At 35.5% G+C, this 19,114-nt stretch overlaps 1 protein-coding gene and 1 long non-coding RNA gene across 4 annotated transcripts; one reads left to right on the forward strand and one right to left on the reverse strand.

The window, feature by feature from the left end:
* Nucleotides 1-13,605: 13,605 nt before the first annotated feature.
* LOC139692392 (uncharacterized) lies at nucleotides 13,606-15,166 on the forward strand. The gene is made up of 2 exons (XR_011701749.1): nucleotides 13,606-13,869; nucleotides 14,142-15,166. It is a non-coding gene; the product is annotated as an uncharacterized lncRNA (long non-coding RNA).
* A 2,430-nt stretch (nucleotides 15,167-17,596) lies between these two features.
* Nucleotides 17,597-19,055, reverse strand: LOC139692032 (transmembrane protein 222). 3 transcript variants are annotated; one of them, XM_071590046.1, is made up of 5 exons: nucleotides 18,927-19,055; nucleotides 18,644-18,802; nucleotides 18,296-18,506; nucleotides 17,965-18,092; nucleotides 17,597-17,880 (listed from the first exon to the last, which is right to left on the reverse strand). In XM_071590046.1, exons 2-5 carry the CDS (start codon nucleotides 18,787-18,789, stop codon nucleotides 17,802-17,804), a joined length of 564 nt encoding a protein of 187 aa, XP_071446147.1. In that variant the 5' UTR covers nucleotides 18,790-18,802; nucleotides 18,927-19,055; the 3' UTR covers nucleotides 17,597-17,801. The 3 variants fall into 3 exon arrangements, with proteins under 3 accessions (XP_071446147.1, XP_071446148.1, XP_071446146.1); XM_071590047.1 differs by having other exon boundaries at nucleotides 18,644-18,829; nucleotides 18,927-19,033; XM_071590045.1 differs by having other exon boundaries at nucleotides 18,644-19,027.
* Between the last annotated feature and the right edge of the window lie 59 nt (nucleotides 19,056-19,114).

Raw genomic sequence — 19,114 nt, forward strand, 5'->3', positions numbered from 1 at the left:
TTATGGCAAAACAAACTTCACGGCACGCAAATGCTACCATCTTTTTAATCCCAAAAATACCACGAAAGGGCAACTCTGATGCGGTGACGACGTATTCGTTTCTCATCCAGGTAAATATTTTGATGAGAAGAACTTTACATCTTTACTAAAACTGTTGTTTTTTCCTTCATTTCAAATTTCATTCACGTATCCCGTTATGGACCACGCTAAGGCTGATTCAACCGGAGTCCTGGTGTCGGAAGTGCTGCTCAAGGTGAAGGATCACCAGGCCAGGCGAGAGGTGAGATCGATAATGATCATAGGGCAACGAAAGACGCCTGAGCATAGATAGGCATTAATTTCCAGCACCACCTGACAAATTCTAATGGCAGGAGGAGAAGAAAATCGTTTGACCGTCCAGCTTTTTCGTCTGCCCAAGCCTATGGAAGAGGGGGGGGGAGGGTGCAATCTAATCAACTCGCCCTTGAGATGTCATCAAATCACGCAAATTTTGAGAAAAATGTAGACACGCAACTATCTTTCAACAAAGCTATAAGCCGTTTATTCACAATTTTTCGAAGGTTATTTTAATTCCTAATTCAAACTAGAAGATTGCGCAGCGCCCACGTGAACGTGACTAATTTTAAGAGACCTGATGTTGAGTTTTACCCCTCGGCTGGTTTCCATGGATTTCCTAGAATCACATGTGATTCCCCCTTAAATTGCATTCATTTCGCAAAACGGTCTCCAATGGAATTGACATCTGCCAGCCAAAAATCAAGTATCTAAAAATTTCATTCATGGTTTTCTTTTTTGCTTCAAGTTTTCAAATCTGCAAAACGTTAACGAGTGCAAAATATTTTCAAACCTTGACTATTTCCGAGTTTTTGAGTGGATTCGTCTCAGCTACCAGAGTTAAGTAACCCGGGAATGTTCCAAAATGCTAACTGTAACAAAAGACCCAGGTATGGAGCTGTCAAAAATGATGGCGAGTGATGGCTACCTATTAGGAGAAATATCAATTGAAGGTCTCTGTTATTAGCTACTAACCGATGACTTTCCGAGAAAGGGGGAGAATCCTCTCCTATTTTTCAATATTCTTATGGAATGATTAAGTGCTTTTCCTTTTAAAAAGCTGAATCTTATGTTCCCCATCCCTGGATTCTTCAAGGAGCCACCCAAATTAATTGGTATTGCAAGCAAACAAACTGTAGGTCATCACTTGCAGCAAACGATGGATCCCTTCATGTTTAGGCTATCACTCTTTATTTCTCTTCATTAGCCTTCTCTAAACAATGTCTTATAGTATACCATACCTTAATCCTATCAATTTTTCAAAGGTAATATATATTGTGGATTGCATAATTGACTATTAATATTTCCATTTTCTGGATCATGAAAACTGCTCATTTTGCAGGTTTGTGCTTTGCCTTTGATACAAAACTCAGGTGCTTTCTATTCATGTTTCAGCCCTCCAAACCCATATGTCATACTATCATATTTAACCAGATCTCTTAAACTTTCTGGGTGCGACATTATAGAGGACAGCCCCTAATTGAAAAAAAGTGAATTGGTACAATCTTCAGCTTTTTCTATCGAAGATCTACATGAGCTAAATATTTTAATCCATTTCAAAAATAAGAACATCTGCAAATGTTTAAATGAATTTTGCTCATTTAGGGAGAAGATCTAAAAATATCACTATTAATAATTTCGGGAACCCTATCTCAAATTTCTTCTCCAGAATGGATTCTATTATGTTAAGAACAATTGATTTTTCATCGGTCCCAAAAGTTTTTATGGGCTCACCCTGACTAAAATCCATTTATTACTACTTCCAAAGGACAACAAACTCCTTGTTTCTTTTCTATTCCACAGCTTCGTCTCTTTTCCCACCAATTACTACACACCAAGGTTCGGTTCACTGCATGTGGTTTCTTCACACTCGACTTCAGCCTCCTCACTTCGGTAAGTGCTGACATAATGCAGCAACATAAAACATAGATTGTTGATGGTGTTTATTATCTTGAATCTTGAAGGCCAGACTGTTAAACACCAAAGAGAGTCAGAAGTAAAACAAATTACGAATCCCAATATCATTATTTACTTTACATATGCCCTTTGTTCCTAATACATCCAAAATTAATTTTATTGCTCAAAGAATTTATTGCCTTTGATAATTAGTGTCCTTTAACCCTCGACTATGTCCACACATAGTGCAGTACAGATTCTTGCCTTTGATAATACCACCATAACATTTCCTGTGCTATACCACCGGTAGATGCTATGTTGACTGATATCATATATCACAATATATCAGGGGCCGTCAAATAAAAATCAAACACCAACCATGACACACAGTCCACCAAAAGCTAGCTTTTTACATATAGATACTCTCAATACTGTGGTAAAAGAACTGTATAGTGACAACTGACAGACACACCATTGTTGGGTTATGTCCTTGTTGGTGTGTGGACTGGTTGTTGTAGCGGGTGTTTAGTTTTCATTTTACTGCCCCTCATGCAATGATGGAAGATGATTTAAGTAGAATGAGTCAAAGGGAGCAAGAACAGTAGGGTTACAATGTTATGGCTTCCAAACGTGGTCTGCCATTGCAACCAATACATAATTTCCATGCATTTGCAATTGAGATACCAGTACCTAAACATGATATAATTACAAGTATCTTATATTTCATTGAGTAGCTTACAACACTTACATTTGTTTAAAAAATACATAGTAGGTATGAATGTGAAGAGAAAAGACTAATTTGAAATCAACAAATGTTTCGGTGACTGGAAGAAGCCTCTTTTGCACCAGAAGTAAACTGAGAACATGAATCCATGCATGTGAAGCAATTGGAATAGGGAAACACTTCCATTTTTTATATCGTCTTCTTCAGCAAGCAAACGTGAGGCCTCAAGGCCCCAAACATCTAAGCTGTCACACAACTAATTCTTTTAATGAGTCAGGAATCGCATATATAACCCCTATTTTTCTCTGGGGCAATTTTCTGATTGCACTACCACTACTGGGGTATTTAATGGGAATTCCCAAGAAAAATATTACAGTTTAATATTCTCTCATTTTCCTCCTCTCCAGATGACGGCTGCTGTTGTTACACATCTTGTTATCCTGGTGCAGTTCCAGCTGGCAGGCAAGGATCCACCTTCATCTTGCAACTGCAGCATCACCAATAGTACAATTAGTCCCCTTGAAAGCACCACGCCTTGGGTCAACTCTACCAGCATTTGAAGAAGCATTCAAGAAGCAAAGCATGAAGCACCTGTGTGAAAATAATACATAAAAAAGCCAAGGAAGAATTTGTTACATGTATATAATAATTAATAGATAATATATAACGATATATTCACATTTAATGCAGTATCTCTAAAAGAAAAATAATTGAAGCTCCAATTCTAACTGTTTCATGTTTTTTTTGCTGAAAAATTGTTTATTTTTCTGTACAAAATAGACCTTTGTCATGGAATGAATGGTAAAATGAATGTATTCATATTTCTTTTAAACAAAAATTTTTGAAAGCCACTCATGTCAATTTATGGTTAAGTTTTACTGTTAAGTCAACAAAATGGCATGTCTGTGTGTGTTTGTGTGCACACACACACATACATGCATACATACACACAAGCATACATACACACATGCATACATACACACCCGCATACATATATACATGCATGCATGCATACATATATGCATCCATGCATGCATACATACATACACAAAAAGGCATGTGATGTATGTGTGTGTATGTAGTTGTGTGTACACACACACAGACATGCATACTTATATACATAAACCTACACATTCAAACACGAAAAACCCACCAAATGGCAAATATATATATATATATATATATATATATATATATATATATATATATATATATATATATATATATATATATATATATATATATATATGTATATGTATATGTATATATATATATATATATATATATATATATATATATATATATATATGTATATATATATATATATATATATATATATATATGTATATATATATATATATATATATATATATATATATATATATAAAAGGAAATGGAATAGTAGCACACATAAAGACAAACACAGGAACTGTGAGGAATGTAGAATCATCTAGATCACAAGCGTAAAAAAGGTTCCTTGACTGGGACAAAGAAACTGTTTAACGTTTGTAATCCGCACGATTCCACCTTTCCCACCACTCCTGTGTTTGTTTTTCATGAGGGTTCCTCACTCTTTTCCTTATATCTAAATCCTTGTGAATGTGTATATATATATATACATTCAAACACGAAATCCAGCCAAACGGCAAATATACATGTAAAGCTTCCTGGAGCATGATCATATGCTAACTTCAGGTGTTGCTGGAAATATTTGACCAAGAGATATATTATTATTCTTGCATTCTTCCTTCAATCTGGAAAATGTGATACAGTTCTAAAAATCAGGATTTGTTATTTTAATTCACTTTTGAGACACTCCCCTGAAGAATAATTACCAGAGATTTGGCATGAAATAAAAAATTTCATGCAACATTTCATTGTACCAGGCTTTTCCAAATGTAACTAATACTTCAAATACTATCTTATCTTATCTTTAAGAATTGCAACTGGATATCAAATAAAATATGTAATCAAGGTACCTCCATGAATTATTTCTACAATATTATCACATTTATTCACAGAATTTTAACTGAACAATTGCTGTGATTGAAGATAGATGTCTACATAATGAGTTTCTTTGGCCTTACAGGATTAAACTTTTTATTGCTCAATATTATATGCCTTTTAATATTAGGTAATCTAATACTTACGTAGGTTTTGAATGGGCACACTTACCAAATAATTAAGTGATTTGAAATTTTTAAATCTACCTGGATATTCCATCGCCGATGTATTTTGCCGTTCAAAGCATAGAAATGGAGGTGTATTGGTTCTAGTTTCACAGTGTGTGCGCCTTTTCCCAACCTGTTTCTCACAGGATTTTCTCAATGAAGAGTTGTCCTTCGAGTCCTGTGTCGTGGGTCTCAGTGTAAATAATGTCGCATATCATTTATTATCTATCTATCGTTCTCCCTCGAGTGATTTTAGTGTTTTTCTTAACAAACTTGCCAAACTATTAGAGCTAATTCATGATGCTATACCAAAACCTAATTTAATTATAACTGGGGACTTTAATTGTGATTTCGCAAGTAATTCCAAAGCCAAACAGGAATTCTTAGATATCCTTACCTCTTTCAACATTTGTGTTACTAATACCGAACCCACTAGGGTAAACGGCCTTTCCTCTACTATTATAGACAATATCTTAACAAACATTGATTTGGGAAAAGTAAATACTGAAGTAATCAAATCCCACATATCAGATCACTATCCTCTTCTATGCAAGATTTTAATTTCTTCTCCTAGTCACTGCAAAAAAATTTATAAAAGGCAGTTTACAGAGCAAAACTTTATTATCTTCAATTATATGTTGAAGTCCCATGATTGGTCTGATTTATACCAACTCAGATCCTACAATGACTCATTTGAGTATTTTTATTCTTCATATCAATATTACTTTGACATTTGTTTTCCATTGGTCTCCCACAAAACTAGAAACTTGTCCTTAAATACTAGAAACCATTGGGTCACCGATGAAATACGATGCCTCTCGAAAAAAATGAAGGAGTTAGCTATCTCTTATAAAAATAAATGTAACTCGATAGACTGCTTGGAGTATAGAACACTGAAAAAAACGTACCGTCAAAAGTTACAACTGGCTAAAAAAACATTTAACAACTGTAGAATTCTCAATGCCGATAACAAATCTAAAGAAATTTGGAAGATTATAAAGGAAGCTAAGTGTTCTATCAATAATCATCATGATTTCAAATTACAGGACTCCACCGGTAATGTTATTTCTGATTACTCTCAAATGGCATCCAACTTAAATGACTTCTACTTGTCCCACCAGACTACTACAAATACTCCAATTCCTGTTAATTATCCTCTAATCCCAAGCCTGTCTAATTCATTGTACCTGCTTCCTTGTACTGAACTGGAACTGATGAACATCATTAAAAAATTCCCTAACAAAAGTAGTCCTGGTACAGATGGTATCCCAGGGATTGTGATAAAAAAATCAATTAATTCTATCAAGGAACAGATACTCTTCCTAATTAATAAATCCCTACAACTTGGTGTTTTTCCTGATGCCATTAAAATTGCCAAAGTTGTACCACTTTATAAAGGGAAAGGTAGTGAGCAGGATATGAATTCTTACCGTCCAATATCTTTATTAAACCAGATAGGGAAACTATTTGAAAAGGTCTTCCATAATCGACTTACATCATTTCTTGAATCTTTTAATCTCTTGTCTGGCTCACAGAATGGTTTTAGGAAATGCAGATCTACATCTACAGCTACCTATCACCTCGTAAACCTAATACTTTCAAATCTTGATAATAGAATTGAAACCTTGGGACTATTCTTCGATTTTTCCAAGGCTTTTGACCTAGTTAATCATCAGTTACTCTTGTCCAAATTAGGACACTATGGCATCAGAGGTATCCCTTATAACTGGATCAAATCTTACCTCAGCGCAAGGCACCAACAGGTTATTTTGTCAAAGAACGGTACTAATTTTACTTCTCCTAGTAAAGAAGTTACATTAGGTGTACCCCAAGGCTCAGTCTTGGGCCCTATCCTATTTTTACTTTACATTAATGACTTACCAAAAGTTCTGCAGTCAGTTCCAGGAGCCGAGCCAATTTTATATGCTGATGACACTAACGTAATTGTATCAGCACCATCGTTAAACAACTTGACCTTGACAGCAGCTAGAGTTTCCGAACTTCTTTGTGAATGGTGTTCACAAAATTCTCTGAAACTCAACCCTGACAAGTCTGGACTCATATACTTCTCTAATAAAAATAAAGCCCCTGCTTCATTGGCCATTGACCTAGGGGGAACGTGTGTACCTCAAATTTCTAGATCCAAGTTTTTGGGAGTTGTTATAAATAAAAATTTATCATGGGATGAACACATATGCAATCTTCGTAGCAGGTTAAATTCCATTTGCTTTCTTATTAGAAGTATTAGGAAATCTGTAAGCCTTGATATCTTACTTTCAATTTATTACGGAGAATTTTATTCTTTAATTATCTATAGTATTCTGTTCTGGGGTTCTTCCCCTCATTCTGATTCAATTTTTAAAGCTCAAAAATGTTTAATACGATTAATATGCAATGCTCCCTACAATGCACCTTGTCTTTCCTTCCTCAAAAGGTTAAATATTCTGACTGTTCCATGTATTTACATTTATGTCGTATGCATTTTTGCTAAAAGTAATATATCCAATTATATGACAAATGACAACGTTCATTGCCACCAAACCAGAGCCTGCAGAGACCTGCATCAAACTTATTGAAGGACTTTAAATACATCCCTGGGGCCTAAATCAATGGGCCTCCTTGCACTGAACAGGCTCCCTTACGATTTTAAGTACGTAAAGGATCCAGTCCTGTTCAAAAAGAAATTAATATCATTTTTAAGGAAAGAACAGTTTTATTCTGTAATGGAATTCATGGAGAAAAAATAACCATACTGAATATAGAATATATTTTATGCAAAAAATTTATTATTGTGTCATGCTTTTCTGAATTTCATCATTGTTTAACATCTATATGTACATATGACGTGTCCTATACACTTATCTGATGTATCTATTACACTGTGTCAGTGTCTTCTGGGCAAATAAAGATTATTATTATTATTATTATTTTGTTACTCCTAACAAAACACAACCCTACATCCTATTTTACAACAATGTCCCTTGTCATCTCTGTGTACTCCCTCCCTCCCTTCAACCCATCTAACATTCCTATTCTATTCCTGCCATTTCTTCATTTGCCTAACATTCTCCCCTCTATCACAGCCTTTAACATCCCATTGCCGATCAATATGCCCTTCATCCATTTTTCCTGCCTCCTTATGATCTCTTCCAACAATCCCCTCTCCTTGCCTATTGCACTTCATCACTTGTTTTCCTTTCTGTCCATTTCACGTTCTTCATCTTTCTCTATCGCCACATTTCAAAAGCCTCCAATTTACATTTATCATCCCACTTCAGTGACCATGTTTCCACGCCGTACATAACTACGCTCTATATTAAAGTTTTGAAGAGCCTTTAATTAACATCCTTTCTAGATGACCCTGTCATGAATTCCCTCCTCCTTGTGAAAACATCTTTGCCTGCTATAATTCTCCTTAATTAACTGCTCAACCTGCTCTAGTCTTTGCCCTCCTATTTTAATGGTAAGCTAAGCCCTTTTCTTTCCGGAAAATCATATAATCTTTGTTTTATACATATCGATTCTCATCCCATCTCAATTGCACTGAATTTCCAGTTCACTCAGCAATGCTTGTGAACCCTTAGCTGACTGACAAACCAGAGCTTGGTCATCAACAAACCTAACAGATTTTATGAATTCCCTGCTGACTCTCATACCTATTTCCAGTTCTTCCCATGCCTCTTTTATCATTTCCTCCACATACATGTATACATCAAAGAGCATCATCGCTTATTCGCACCTGAGCAGTCTGAGACATGTACAGGTTTTGGATTAGCGTCCTGTTTCCAATCTATTCCTATTTCCTGCATTAAATTCTTTAATATTTCTCAATTCACTCTATCAAATGCCTTTTCGAAATGTACGAAACAGGCAAATATGTCCTCATTGTATTCTATATTCCTCTTGATAAGTGATCTCATTACTGCAATAGCATTGCACATGCCTCTCCCTTCCTAAACCCAAACTGATCATCCCCTAAGTAATCATTTGCCCTGCTCTCAATCCTTTTGGCGATGATCCTGAGGACAAGTGAATGAGAAATCTCCAGCCTATTTTATTTAGGCCTAGTTTTAAAATGTCTCGTTAAATGAAATTGTTAGTTTATTTGAATATTTTCTTAAAATGTTGATTACGAACCGATTTCAATGATATGAAGAAATAAGATTGCCTATCAGTGAATGTGAAAATTTTAACCATAGTAATATCGGACGTCAATTATTGAACTCTTTAACAGTAAGTTTTGAGCTTAACTAGTGTTCATAAAACTGAGTTTTGGCCTTAACCAGAGGTTAAAGTAAAACTTCAGTTTAATGAGACATTATATACCTAGCTTTTGTGTGGCAGAACGGCTAGCTGGCCTAGCTTTCCTCCTAGTACTTAGGAACATAACTGCAATAGAAAAAAACCTGCCAGGTATCTTGTTGGGACTTCTAGCCCATGGGAGACCAGGCTGATGCCCAGAGCAGCAGTAGCAGTTTTCATTTTATTTTATTAATTTGCAATGCCTTAGAACTTAATTTCTTGTATTTTAACTATGACTTTTTTGTTACTTGTGATGCTAGAGATTTTCCCACCGAGCCGAGGACTCTTGGTCTTAGGGTTAAAATAATGCAACCAAGTTTCTTCAGTAATAACCTTCAAAACAAACTCTTTATCTTCAAGTAGGATGAACTTCAACTACGTACGTACAAGCAGTTTTGGAGCCTCAATATATACAAGCATGTCTTATGTGCAATTTTTCTCTTACATCTTCCAATGAATTTAATAGTTTTTTTTTATTGCTGTAAATGCTATTTGATGAACTTTTCTCACAGAGACAGCTGTGATGTTTATGTTTCCTTCAATTGGTGCAGTGACTGGAGCCTCAACTTACTTTGAAATTAATTGTTTCCCCTTTTTGAACATTTTATACATCTTCTAGCTGTGGTATTAAAAAGAACAGACTTTCAATTAACCTCCTGTATTTAAACATATGCTATGGATGATAATTTGTTCAAGTGGAACCAAAATTTCAATTCAGCATTGAATGTTACCACTATTATTGCTGTAGGCAAACTACACATGCTTCAATTTACCATTACTACTGCTGACGCAATGCTTTGGTCAAAAGAATGTTATTTATGTAATGAAATATGGAAACAAACTTACTTATCATCCTTATCAAACTCCTCCCATATTTATTGATCAGTTGGAAGTGTAATGTGTCAGATCTGAAAGAGTGGCTGAATAGGATACCATTTAACCCCTCAAGTATTAGTATTTAAATGCTTGGGCCCCACTCGCGGTATTCAACTTTTCTAATATCTCTCCCTATTGCAGCATTGTTGAAAATGATTTATATCTTTTCAAATATTAATTCTAAAATTCAATGAAGAATTTACATAATGTTAAATTGCTTTTTCTATTAAGTAAAAATTTTACATGTTATATTTTCACTTCTTTATTCGCATTTAAGTTTTGAACCTCCATTCTAAAAGTTCAGTTTTGTGTGATACAATTTGAAACAATCCCCTAAATATAGCCCTGTATTGCAGTCGGGGCCCTAGTTTGCTGTATCCCTCGTCTTACCTCATGGGGAGCACACCTGACATCTTCTTTGAGGCCAGGACTTCTTCCCGGTCGGCAGTATCTTTTCAACAAAGTGCCTCTTGACCAATCTTTCTCACTTGAGCTTACATTAATACATCCAATACTCACTTCTCTTTCTCTGTCCAGGTTCAACTATATTCTATATATTATCTTCACTCAAAAAAAGCTTATCCCTCTTGGAATCCATGACGAGGGTCCTATACTCGTACAAGGCTTTTTTACTTCTCTCTCTCAAGAAAGAAATCTAACAACTGAGACTATGGATGGTAGTGAGGCCTTTTGGTCTCACAACTGTTATGACAAGACAAAAAGGAAGAATGATACGCGAATGGTTACAGAGAAATTAGATTGGGAGATCATATCAAGCAATAAAGAAGAACAGAACCTGAGGACAAAGCGTAAATGCAAAGAACTTGCTTATCTCATAACGACAGACTTGATAGATTTATCTTCCATACAGAGTGCCTTTTCATGTGGCCGAAATAGAACGATTAGGAAGACTCATTTTCTAAGAGGCCTAGGGCAACCATATTTATTTTAAAAACTTAATAGCGCTGTAAAAAAATTCAAAACGGAGGGAGCAGAGCAGGGCATGCCACATACACCCATCCACAGATAAGGCCTGCCGACTGCAACATATCACGTACTGAGAACCTCGCTGAGGGGTTAATTGGATTTTATTCATGCTTTCCCAGTGGAATAGCCATTGGAGTATTCAAAAACTCTTGACTCAGGGAGGACTGAATGGATGGAAATATTCTTATCAATGGCAATCTAATAGTTAAGGGAGGTTCTTAATGGGCATGTAGACTAATCACTGCTTCACTTATAACACTAATCTATGGCAGTTTTAAACACTGTAATGTGCCTCACTACAATAAACCATTCTAAACTCTGCATATTTTCTGCCATTTTTCATTCTGACAAACCCTAATCTTTTCCTCCCTCTCACCACACATACAAAATGGTCTCCACTCTATCACAGTTGTCAACATTTCATTTCCAACATGTAGTTTTTCACCCACCCTCCTGCTTTTTTCAACAGGAGGATTAGAAAATATGAAGTAAGACATGGAGTGAGGAAATTTTGACATCTAAGGACTCTTTGAGGTGATATGAAAGGATAGTGGGGATAACTGGAGCTATTAGTTACACAGTAAAATACAGCGGGGAAGAAAACCATTGAGAGGTTGTAACTTCATTGAACAATGAGATAGGAAGAGGTGTAGTAAATATTGAGCAGGCAACTGGTAGTGTATTAGTAGAAGTAAAAGCTGAACCAACAAACTTGATTCTTGCTCAGGTCTACATGACACTAAGTAACCATAAGGAAGAAAAAATAGATAGGGTGTAAAAGATTTTAATTAGAGGAAATGATTGAGACTGTCGATGAGAGGAAACATTTAATGGTGGGGGATTAGAATGCGGTGTTGGGCAAAGAAATAGATGAGATTGAGGTAGGGCACTATGATTTAGGAACAAGGAATGGCCACAGGGAGAAAGCAGTGGAGTTCTGCTGGAGACAGGGCGTCATCAAAGCAAACATTAGGTTTAAACAGCACAATAGACAAATGTATAAATGGTAAATGCTCAGGGATTCAAAAAGATACTATTTATACTATATTATGGTTAGGCACAGATTTAGGAATTGCATGATCAATTCTCACAGATTCCGGGGAGCAGATGCAAACTTAGATCATAATTTAGTAATGATGAATGGTTAGAAAGTTATGATTGAGGAAAGGGATATGGTGCAATAGATGAAATATGGGAACAGATCAAAAAAAGGAGATTAAAGTTGCATAGAAAACTATATGAAGAGAAAATAAAACAAAGGAAAGACACCATGAATTGCAAAAATTACCTCAGCTGTTGGTCACCTCCTCTAATAGCTACTGCTAACTATGGATTATGGACGAGATGATTGGAAAGATAGATGAGAAAAGGAATATATTAGAAGGATATTAGAGAAAAATAAACACAGAATTAGCTAGGGGAAAGAGCAAATATGTGAAAAATAAACTGAGCTGGGAAAGTAATAGGATGAAAGAAGTTTGGTGGAAGATGTAGTGAAAGATTGTAGAAAATTTACTAAGGAAGGGCCTTAGGATGCAAAGTGAATTTAAGAAAACAGCAACTCAAGACCTTCAAGTAGATAGAGGATGTTACCTTGAAGAAGTGAGACATATACTATTGGCTTGGCTGGAAGAAAGAGAATAGAGGCTTTTGAAATGTGGTTCTACCGAATAATGGTAAAGATATTGTGGTTAGATATGGTAGTCAATAAAGACTTGTAGCTGAAGAGGTGCCATATCTGAGGAACACAATGAGAAAAAAAAACACTCCTGGATAGGCCACATTTTATTACTCAAGGGATGGTTAGCAATAATTCTAGAGGATTCAATTAAGCATTCCCATATGAGAAAAAAAGAATTTTTGAACGGATTATAAAGGATATAAGCTGTCATAACTGCCTGGAGTGAAGAGATGCGCCCCTCCTGGCACACGATCAGGAGGGGCGCACTAGGAAAACAACTGACACCAAAATGTCTATGGATTGCATATAACAAATTAAGATAACTGATAATATTGATTTTATTTTTGCCAACAAATATTGAAATTATATAGCATTAAGCAGCTATAATAAGGAAAATATGTACTTTTACTTTAATAAAACCCCTTTTGTTGTTCTGATTGTTCTGGAGGGGAATGCATAATTTAAAAAATGGAGCAGGAAGTAGTTAGTATATTCTAAGTACCAACTGCTACATTTTAACAAATTCTTTTTTTTAATACTTTTTTACCCCGTTATTCCTTTTTCAAATATTCGACTTATATATTCTTGTTTCTTTATCTACTCTTTTAATGAATTGATCGACTAATTTTCCCACATTTTGTGACTAAAAATCATGAAGTATCTATGAATCCTGAATAATTGAAAAAGGGGTACGTCTTCTATACTCTCACTTCGTAAATTATTTTAATGTTTGAAAAATAATACGCGACTACTTCATTTAAGACAATTTAGAATCGCGCCAATCATGGTGCTTGACATGCGCTGATGCGTAATCTCCGAGATGACTAAAAAGCGAAAATAGTGCGAATTTCGAGCGATAGAGGCTCCAGTCTTCTGTATGAAAAATTCGCTGCCAACCGTGTTAGAAGGTAATTGTGCATCGAGATACTTAATTTGAGACGTCCACGGATATGTTATCAGGAAAATATCAGAGATATTGAGTCTAAATATACGGATGGTTGTATATGTGAACAGTAAGCCAGCAAAACTAACTGCGCTGATACAGCTAGTATTAAACGTTTCATGACGTAGCGTTGGTATTCCTTATATTTCAACAACAAAACGGGGCGCTACGAGGAACTTGAGGTACGACGTGAAATTTGAATATTCTTATTAGGCATTGGGAGTGGAATTGATGGGTAATTTCTTTATATTTCTCAACCGTTGCAGTCTTTATAATGACTAATTATGTAAAAATCAACTAAAAGTTAGCTTTCACTTTCTGCTCCATTTAGTCCAAAATGTAGTTTTCTCTCCTACCAACTGAATCATTCTGTTTTCAAGTTTAAAGAATCAAAGTTTTGATAGCGAGTTAGAATAATGCCAACTGTGCTTTCTGTCGAAATTTCATCGTCTATGGACACAGTACTATAGAATTTTTCACTATTTTGTTTTTAACTTAAAATTTTAGTGGCAGTTTGGCCCTGCTCCGGTTTGAAATGTCGTTAAATTGGTTCTTTGGCAAGAAGAAGACGTCTCCTTCTCCTCAAGTTGAAGATGTAAAGGAAGTTGAAGATGACTACCTTCTAGTCGATGAAAACTCTTGCAAGGAAAGTAGTCAATCTTTATATCCTAGCATTGCCACAGGAGATGTTGATACCACAACTAAAATCGAGAGAACAGAAGTGCAAACTAATGACAATGTTCATGGTGATAGTGCTTCGTTTCTCTCAGGTGTACCATTCGTTATCACCAGGAGTGATTACTCCCCCAACCAAATATCCGAGGCTCAGAATTTCCTGTACCTAACAAAAAGATCTACTAATGTGAACAATTATTGCTACGATTTTACCCTCGAATTAAGTATTGTTAATCAGTGATTAATTATTATATGGCATGCATACATATTGTCAGCTTTATCCATTGCTCTCGTTGATAATAAAAATTTTATTCCTGTTAGATTCAAAGTGTCTGTGGCCTCCTGAAAGTTTCACGGGCAGTGATCATATTTTCATCGCGTTAATCTGCAATTGCTTAAGGCATAGGTCATTCGTGAAATAAATTTTTATGATTGTGCTAAGTTTTATGGGGATGTATAACCACTATTGCTAAAATATAACATCCGAGGCGTGAAAGTGTAATCTGCTCTATGGTTGATCAAGATAAAGTATTTCACTGTGGAATTTTTGTATGTGCAATAGTCTTGATTTTAAAACATGTTATGGGATGTCTTTGTGGAACGAACTGCTGGTTAAACATTAAAAGTTCCTTTGCCTTTTGTGTGTTGAGCATGCATGACAAAAACACTGAAAACAGATGTGACTTTTTACTCATATGAGACCCCTTTAATAATATTTTTGTAAACTGAAGTTACATACATTGGAATGACTTTGTATAAAACGTTGACAGTAGTGTTACAAATATTTTCATCATGTACGTCCAGTAGGTTACCGCTTTAAAGGCTAATAAATATGGTCAGAGGAGACTGTTAAATAAGTGCTTTATTTTCAAATCTTGGGATGATATCATTTAGTGAAAAGCAAATAACTTTTACAATCACATATCGTTGGTACCTGTTAACCCACCGTTGTCTGATGAGCGGCTGGTCTTCCCAAACATCATTGTAATGACATTGAATTTCGTATTCCCGATATGGTATCGTGATGGTGTAATAGCTCCATTTAGTCAAGGTGCACATTAATGAGTAGTCTTGCTAGGTGTACTCTTCATAACTGAACATTGGTTTTTAATAATTATGATCTTGCTCCTACTTACACCTGAAAGTTTACTGTTTCCATAATAATGTGTGTTGACAATTTTATGAAATTCAGTTTGATTCATTCCAGTTTTCGGTTTTATTACGTGAAGGCCAACGCAATTATTCATCAAAGCTCTCTCTTTGAAACTAAACTGTACACCCTAGAAAACTTTAGTCAATGGCAAGTTTATGACCTTTCCATCCTCCCAATCATAATCTGCCTCTGTAATTTAACTTTTCTAAATGGTGTCAATTACTTCAACCATGGTATTTCCTGAATGTTAAATGTTATGTGAGATGAAATTAGATTGAGGTCAACTTGAGATCTGAAATTGTGATTACCTACAAAATTGTTCTTAAGTCTTAGTTTGCGTTGAAACTTTAACCATTCGCTGTACTTTGGTGAAAAGATTGTTTTACTCAGCTGACTTATTCTTATGTTTACTTACCTGATGCACTGTATAACTTGGCTATAAGAACTATTTTTTTTTACTTTGTCCCATTTCACTTGGACTATTTTTTATGATTTGTTGCTCTTGTCTATCCATTTTATTTTCATTATTCTTCTGTGGAAATAAATTTCCATTGCCTTCAATCTTCTTTTTTTTCTTGCTTCTGTTGTCCACGTCTCAAATCACTAGGAAAAGTAGACACCCTATACAAGTTCTTATGTCATGCACCCTTAGGTCTACACCAATAGAAATCTTCTTTAACATTCCTATTCCACTTACTACATCCCTATTTGTTTCTTCTGTTATGAGTAATCATGTTACCTAATTGGCCAAATTGTTCCACTTTACCCAGTCTTTGTCTCCCATACCATAACCATTTTAATATTTTTTTAATGTTGAGGGTGTACTTTTCCATTTCTCCATAGGGGTTAGTATTCTTATAAGGTCTTCTTTCTTCCTTGTAATCATTGTTTTGTCATTCTAACAATAATGACATTAGAATGAAGATCTTCTGTCAGCCTCAGTCAATCATTTTCTTCATTTATTGATACTGGTAGGTACGTTTTTTTGGATTCAATACTAACTTTTTCTCAACTATCACAGGTGGACATCAGAGTAAATATCCAATGAAAGGATTTACACCTTCAACCTAAATTTCTGGCTCCAATAAAATTCCTAGCAGCCAAACAGCATTGATAGGGCCTTGTGAACATATGGGTTCAAGTTGGGCAGCAGGTAGTCAATGACAAATGCTGGTAATGAACTTTATATATGACATTACCGGCAGCAGGAGGCCAAAGTTAACCTTACGGTGGTCAGAGATGGACTTGCATTCACCCTCAAATGCATTCCCTGCCACCCTTCTGTGATTAGCTGAAAAATTTGATGCTTTGAGTTGAGAAAAATTATACAAAAATTTTTGAGTGGCACTGCTGAATAAAAAAGTATTCATAAACTATCTCTCTTCATCGTTGCTTAATAAGGCACTTGTAGTGATGAGACAACTACAGTACATGTGTGGGAGTGGGGCAAAATGAATATAGGCAAAACTAGGTCACTGGCCTTGTGTTTACTTTGCTCATCCTTATAGTCTGGTTCCAAATTAGGCAGCTGATGGGATGAGTAGGTTTTCATGATCAATGGGCATTGGATGCTAGCCCCTTGCAATAATGTTTGCAAAAGACAAGCATAAGTTGAAGCATTCATTCCCAGCCCTAGGGTTTGAGTTTGAATCCTGATGGTTGTATAAACTTTTCCGTGGTACCCAGATTCCTTGGGTGCTATGTGGACAGAATTTCAAGGCATCTGTCGAATGGGATGTAAAACTATTTTTCAAGTTTTCCATCTATTCCTTTTGTACTAAGGTCATTCTTTTGTACTGAAAAGTAAATTTAATTGACTTTCAAATTCAGTGCATGTATTTTTTGTCCATTTGAAAATGTATATTAGAGGAAAATAAATTATTTGTGTACACATTGCAGTAGTCCGTGGGGTAGAGTGGACAATTGAGCCTGGAGGATTCTGGTTCAATTCCCAGGCAAGCCACCCAGCTCTACCCAGGCCAAGGGTACTCATTTAACCTCATGAGTTTCATTCAATATTTATTGAAGTTACCAAATGTATCCAATGTTATGCATCACTGTGATGAGGAGTGTTACATTACACATAAAATTCAGCAGGAAAAAAGTCATAGGGAAAGAAATTGTTCAAGACATAACCTTTTTAAAAAATATTTATTTGCAATTATAAATGAGAACTTTCTGGATTATTATAACAATTCTCTTTTAAATTACAGCTATGAAAATGTACAGGTGCACTGAGAAAATGCAGTGGAACTTGAAAATGTTAAGCTTAATCACCAACCTCATCACACAATTAGATGATTGTTGTTAGATAACAAATGAGATTTCTGGAGAAATAGTTAGACCAATATACACAAGCACAGAATAACAATGACTAATATCAGAAATGGAAGCCATGTTTTTATCCAGTCCAGAAAGCTAGAAAGGAAAAGATTACGATTGATTAGCTGTAAATACCCATCAATCCATTTTATATGTACCCAATAATAAAATTAACCTTACCTGATATAACTGCTATTTAGTGTAAATAAAAACCAAACTTTAACCATATTCCATTTGCTGTCATTGTAATTCATCAATGTAAGTGCATACGCTACATGCGAATGGCAGTTGTCGAAACATAGGTTGTGCTGAAATGTGCGGAGTAACATACAATGGACAGATGATAAAGAGCATGTTAACTACATATGTAAGTTTCAATGGTATGAGTTGAATGAGCAAATATTTCTTCTATTAAACCGTAATAATAGAATAACAGGTAATGTTAGAGGTTCTAATTGCACATCACCCACGGGCATGCGTACGCCATAATATATTAATGAATAAAAGTTACCATTCTGGTCTTATACTCCTCGGATGCAGAGAAAACAGCGCTGTCCCATCCAGATGCCCCACCTTTCGCTCTTGATGGGGTTAGTTGCCAATACTTAGTGGGGTTTCCAAATGCCATCCTGTCTTCTGATACCACATACGGACCAGCAAAATCTCTTATTACCCCTTTGGAAGTAGCAATTCCCATATGACCGATGACGGGAAATAACCACCTGTAAAGTTGAATTATATTTAGCAACGGGAAAGTAGGCTTCAGGCGACGGAACAAAAAGTCGATGTAAGAAAATAATATTAAATATCACATCGATATTAACTATTGAAAAATGCCTGAAATATGTACCCTACTCACGTCAAAATTGGAATAGGTGTCCATACTATACAGAATGGATATTTCAGTTTTACGTGATCAATTACTGGATTCATATCTTCTGTTCCACTCCCAACTTCTCCGTTTTCTAAATCACCATAGACGCTGCCGTACTTTGGATTTTCCATCTCAAGCTCATTTCTGACCAATATAAGTCATTTAACATTTCTGATCGTAACCACAATTAAATTGATTGACAATATCTCCTAACCAAGCTCAATTATCTCCTTAAATTGAACACAGTATGCCCATTAGAATCGCTTACCAGCTCTTCGTTAACTCCGAGTGGGTATAAATCAGCACACACCTCCGAATAACATTAATGACGTATATATAAACAATATACGTAAACACGCCCAGGGTACGCTCCGTGCAATTCTCTTTTTTTTTAGATTTTAGACCGAGGACCAGATGTTTAACAACTATACACCACACAAGATGGCACTAGTTGAT

This window comes from Hetaerina americana, unplaced genomic scaffold (assembly GCF_022747635.1).
Source record: "Hetaerina americana unplaced genomic scaffold, ioHetAmer1.1.p SCAF_4, whole genome shotgun sequence".
Taxonomy (NCBI): Eukaryota; Metazoa; Arthropoda; class Insecta; order Odonata; family Calopterygidae; genus Hetaerina; species Hetaerina americana.